At 30.0% G+C, this 6,088-nt stretch overlaps 1 protein-coding gene across 1 annotated transcript; it reads left to right on the top strand.

The window, feature by feature from the left end:
- Window positions 1-1,811: 1,811 nt before the first annotated feature.
- LOC120143074 lies at window positions 1,812-5,468 on the top strand. Its single transcript, XM_039157494.1, has 3 exons — window positions 1,812-1,906; window positions 4,301-4,381; window positions 4,823-5,468. Exons 2-3 carry the CDS (start codon window positions 4,351-4,353, stop codon window positions 5,212-5,214), a joined length of 423 nt encoding a protein of 140 aa, XP_039013425.1. The 5' UTR covers window positions 1,812-1,906; window positions 4,301-4,350; the 3' UTR covers window positions 5,215-5,468.
- The last annotated feature ends 620 nt before the right edge of the window (window positions 5,469-6,088 follow it).

Genomic DNA, 6,088 nt, shown 5'->3' on the forward strand with positions numbered 1-6,088 from the left:
ATTTTTTAGTAACGTGTTCTTATTCATTTATTTATTTTTGAAGGTGTTCGTGTTCATTTATTTATTGTTCACGAACATGTTCGCTTAATGTTCGTGAACGTGCTCATTTATATGTTCACGAACGTGTTCGTTTAGCATTCACGAACATATTCATTTAGCGTAAGATTACTTTTGAGAGTAAAATTATTTAGTGGTGGACCCAGAAATTTAGATATGAGATCCAGAAATTTTAATATTCTTTTTTTTTCATTATAATGGGTATGCAAAATTTCTTATTTTTTCTCCTTACTTTAATATATTAAACTATATTTAATATCTAGTCTAAAATAATGAGTATGCATTTGGCCCATATGAGGCTATATGCATTCGCCCGTAGTATTATTGGAATGTGACATTACTATGATAATATTGTAATTAACTTGCTTGGTTTGTTTAGCTGGAATGCAAAATTATATTGTAATTAGTTGGAGGAATATAAAATTATTTGTATGTATATTTTATCAAATTATTTTTGTGATATATATATATATATATATATATATTAAAAAAGTTAAAACTTTAATATTAAATTATAAATATTTGAATGAAATTCATAGAAATATTTTAATAGTTTTATTATCTAAATACATTTAATATATTATGAGTATATTAAACATATATTTTTAAATAATTTCCATAAGCATCATATTTATTTATATAAAAATATAATATAATATGAAAAAAATATTATACTCTCGAGTAGACAAAATATATTATTTTTCAATCTATAAGATCTATTTTTTTAATAGCTTAAAGTTAGATATTATTTTAAATAATTACATTTTGCAATCATATTATTTTTCATCTCATAAAATTATAAATAATTAATATATTGAATATTAAAAATATAAAATAATTTTAAATACTCAAATTTATTAATATTTTAATAAATTAATTTCTTTTTATATTATTATTATATTTATTATTTTGATTAAATTACAAAAAATACGAATCAAAAATGATCTTTATAAAAAGAATTCATTAGTCTAGAGTTATTCTTGTTCAAAATGATAGAAATTGTCTAATACATAAAAATTTAGAGGTGATGCAATTCTCACATTTTAACCAAAAAAAAATTACTACTGATGGGAAAAGATTATTCCGTGATAATATTTTCCGTAAACCAAACAGTACTAAACACTTAGTTTACCCTTAAGAACTCTAAAAAACAACACTCTAGTAACTAGAGGTGAGAGTTTGATCTAGTCGAGTCGAGTAAAAAAATTTCGAGTTATTTGAGTTAACAAGTCATATTTTACAAATCGAAGTTGAATTGAAATTTTTCCGTGTAGAGTTTATAAAATTCTACTCTAGTCGAGTCGAATTTTTAAGTTTATGTTTAAATTTAATTATAAATATTTATAATATTATGATTTTATTTAATTCCAATTTAAATATTTTTTTTATAATCATATAAAATACATTATATTTTTCCACATGTGATTTACATATATTATAAAAATTTGAGATACTCGACTCAAAACTTAAAAATTAATCTATTATTTACTAAAAATTTCGGGTTATTAGATTTACTATTCAAGTTATTCTAGTTGTATATTACAACTCGGTTTGAATTTAAAATTTTTCAAATCGAGTTTATAAAATTACAACTCAAAATCAATTCAATATGAGTTTTATAAAATAAAAAAACTAATTTTTGACGGTAACATAAGGACGTGTCATGGTGTAAAATGCAGTTAAAAGACGGTTTAAGAAAGTTGGGCTACACGTGGCAGTTGCACCCAATTACTATTGCCCAAACAAAAGCCATTTCCATTCGGTTCTCATAGTTTTCCATTAACAAAAGGCAACGGCGGCGAACCGAGCAACTCAACGTTTTCTCACCGTTCACAGTCCGGTCAGTCAGGTTTCCTCTTGCCCTTGTTTACTTATAATTTTTTGTTCTTTTTTTCTTACTATTGCTTTAATTCTTTGTTTTGAGGTTCAATATTTATTTGTTTTTGAGGTTTTAGGCTGCGTTTTTAGAGAATATAAGGGCTGAATGGAAATGGGTTAATGCGTTTCTGGATTTTTATACTCAGTCTTAAAAAGATCTGATGAGTTCTTTTTTCATTCATATCTTTAGAGAGTGAAAACATGTAGAGTTGCTTCTATCAGGGATTTAAATACGGGTGCGTTAATCGCGATTACGAACAATAATTGTTTTCTATGGTACTTTTACCGCTATATAATGGCCGCTATTCGGATAGCGGATCACTATTTAAATCTCGGCTGCTATTTTCTTCATTTGTATTAGTGATTCTTATGCTAGTCAGACTTATAAATTTGCTGTGGTAAGTTTTGAAATTGTTTGCTTAAGTAATTATAATTGTTTAATCACTTAGTTTTGTCCCCAGAAAGTAATTTTCACCAACAGACAGTGACGGGTAGTTCTGCTATGCAGATGCAGCCTAATTTAAGGCGATTTTTAACATAAAATGTTATCATGTTCAACCTAAAAAGTTATAAAAATTTGCAACATTCTCGGCAATCGAAAAGTTTTATTTTGGGGGTTTAGGGCTTATAAATGAAAAAGTTGTACAGATTTATATAATTTTCAATTTCAACCGAAAATGTCATGAATAAGGTAACATTTTCGGGTTCAACTTAAAATGTTACTCTGTCCAACCTAAAAAGTTACTCTCTTAATATTCGGTTGCACCCGATTTCTGCCATTTTTAGCCTTATATTAACAAGTTGTATTTTAGAATTTCCGCGGTGATGGGTAATATTCGTTTTATAAAACTAATGCGATTTTTTTTTTAATTCAAACAATTATATCAACTATCAACCTGAAGAGAGACTAATAATTAACTGTGCTATTTGAAAATAAAGATGGCAATTTAACTTGAATCCGATGGGTTCCAACTTGACCCGATAGGGTTGGATTTTTTTAATTCGGTTTCGGGTCAGAGTTTTTAAGGGTTAGGTCGGGTTCGGGTGGAGGGTGAAAAAACTCCGACCCGATCCAACCTGAGGATAATTATGTAATTTCATTTAAATTATTAGTATTATTTTTAAATAAATCCTTATTTTTATGTCGGATCGGGTCGGATTTATACTCTAAAAATTTGGGCCGGGTCGTAGTCGGTGGAGAGTATATATTTTTCGGGTCGGGTTCGGGTGGAGGGTGTATATTTTTGGGTCGGGTTGACCAAAAACCCGACCCATTGCCATCTCTATTTGAAAACTTGGTTTGGAATCTTTAAAAGAAATTAAGTAGGTTATCTCTTTATGACTATATGTTTTACAGAATTTTTTTGTTAATCATGTAGCTATAGTTTGTGCTGGGGAATTTGTGCATTTTGTAATTTGTTATAATGAGTATACCCTTTTTCTCCCCAACTGGTTTTGCATCCTTGACCTCGTTGAGTTCCATGGACATTCTTGGAATAGGTGAGAATTGTTTTGCATTTGGTAATATCTTTAACGATGCATGGTGTCGGTTAAGGCTTGGTTAGTCCAAGTCCAATATGTATCATATTTTATGAAACTATTCTCTATGCTCTTTATACACTTTTGCTCAAATATTTTACCATGATTCTTGAGATCATGTGGTCCGTGAAATATGAATGTTTACAATACTTCCCAACACTGAGATGATTATGCGATTATATTCGTGAACTGTATTCATTTCTATGTAGGTACATTCGAACTTTTTCTTCTTTCTTTGGAGGCTTTTCTCCTCGCTATCTAGCTTGTATACATCATACGTGTTCCCGGCCACTGAGTGCATTTTTAGTTAATTCTCTAACTCTCGGTGTGATAATATGGTGCACTTGCGATGCCCTTTAGTCTATAAGTACTTACTCACTTTCCATTGTTGACAGTATTGTAATTTCTACCACCAACTTTAATCCCTTGAAGTATTTATTTCATCCATTACAAGATAATTGTTTCAGCTTTTAGTTTTTATCTGCTCTTAGAGTCATTAGAATTGTGAAATGAACATTTCTTTACATCATTAATATGTTCCATAAGCAGTTACTTTTAACGTATCTCCCAGACTCGTTGTGTTCTTGACATAATCTTTTTTTGGGATCACTGATCTTTAAAACAATCTTTAGACTGACATTATGGATTCCAGGTAGCCAAACCTTTTTCATTCAAGCCATGCCCAGCAGATGGCTTAGTTATGTCACTAGAGAAAGAGAAAGATGCATTTTACATTCTCAATTCCCGTAAATTATGATATATGTAAGTCGATTAAGCAAAATGTCTTGCATGTTACATTATTGTTCTGTTAAATTCTCTCTTGCAGAAAAGAGAATTCCAATACTCCTCAAATTTGCAAGAAGATTGCAAACTGTGATGGAGCATGAATCAATTGAGGTCTTACACGGTATTTTCAAACGCTTACTCGTAGTTAGTATTTTACTTGGCTAAATATGTTCTGCAATCATGAACATCCCTAGGAATCTTTGTACTTTATGGTGCAACTTCTCATAAGATTTGCTCTTGCTGTGTCGTTAAGGTTCCTTATACTTGAATTAAAAGTTCTGCCGAGGAATTAAATTCATCACCATGGGAAGTTAAACTAAATAGACCTGGCATATATTGCATCTATTGATATATAATTTTTTTCTCGATTTTTATAAGTTACTTTTAGTTCATGAGCAGATATGATTATTGTACTGCATTTGCTATATGGAGGTTCAATTTGGGTTCTTGGAGGAGTTTGATTACATTTTACTTTTACTTGCTTGGCTAAACTTTTTAATGTATCTATTTGAATTGTGAGGACTTTTCTTATCCGGTTTGTTGCTGATCTCGAATGTTACAGACAAAGATAAAAACGGAAAAAGGAACAAAGCAACTGAATCCTCTAATTCTGAGGTTGGTATGGAAGATGCTTGTAAAATGGCGCCGTGTTCTCCAAGCAACAACATGCAGGTTAACATGGTTGATTGGAAAGGTGAGGGAGTTGATGACAAAACCGTGCAAAATATGGGGACCTCTGGAGAAGTAAACATGGAGGCTTCTGTAACAGCTGACGATGTTATTCGAGCTGGGGGCTTCGGAGCTAGGGATGATATAAGTAGTTTTCTTCCCATTGCAAGTGACTGGACCGACTTCGAAGCTTCGATTCGCAATGCCAGAGACTATGAAGAGCCTCAGGGAGATGTAAGCAGGCCAGGTCTTGGCTGGAAAGAAGCATCATCACAAAGCAAATAACTCTCTACATAAGTGAGTATTTATCCAAGGTTTATGTTTTTTCCTTTTTCTTGTGATCCTTTTATTTGTTTAATAACTCGTTATATGGATTTTTACAAGTTTCGGGTTTTGAGTTGTATCTATAGACTCACAGTTGCATTTATAAGGTGTGTTCTTCTCCTTATAAATATGGATTTTAAGAAGTTTCGGGTTTGAACAGTTGCATCTGTAACTTGTGTACGTTTATTGTCAATTATTGGACAAGTTTGACATCATAATTATATTTCACTTAACCATCAAAAATAAAAATATATATCTCAATTTACTTTTGATTAAGATATTTTTTTAAATAAATAAATATTTCAATATTTAAATTAAAATATCACGAAATCAAGATCTTAGGGTTTTTTTTTATATAGGTATAAAGTCTAATCTCACTTGTTTTCTCAAACAATGTGGGATTCTTTCCCTTTCCACATTTTTCATTTTCAATGGAAACAAAGAAATACCTCGGAATTTTCTAAATCATTTTCATTTCTTTCTTTTCCAAAAGCAAAGCCATTCCCTAGCCTTCCTTTGGAAGCATGTTTGAGTCTCCTCCTACATATATCATTATCTGATTGAAGAATTAAGTTTATTAAATAAATTAAAATTAATATCAAATTAATAAAATACATAAGTACTAAAGTCCAAATAAATAATTATACTAATTTTTAAACAATCACATCATTCCTTACATTATATTTTGAAACATTTAATAGTTAGATGATCTGATCAATAAATATATTGAAGTGCTCAAATTTGGGACCTTAAGGTATAATAATAATCTATTAACTACTAAGGTCACTTATTCGTACTACAAATAGCCTTCAAACATATGAAAAGACTTAAAATT

This window comes from Hibiscus syriacus, unplaced genomic scaffold (assembly GCF_006381635.1).
Source record: "Hibiscus syriacus cultivar Baekdansim isolate YM2019G1 unplaced genomic scaffold, ASM638163v2 tig00110833_pilon, whole genome shotgun sequence".
NCBI classification, from domain to species: Eukaryota; Viridiplantae; Streptophyta; class Magnoliopsida; order Malvales; family Malvaceae; genus Hibiscus; species Hibiscus syriacus.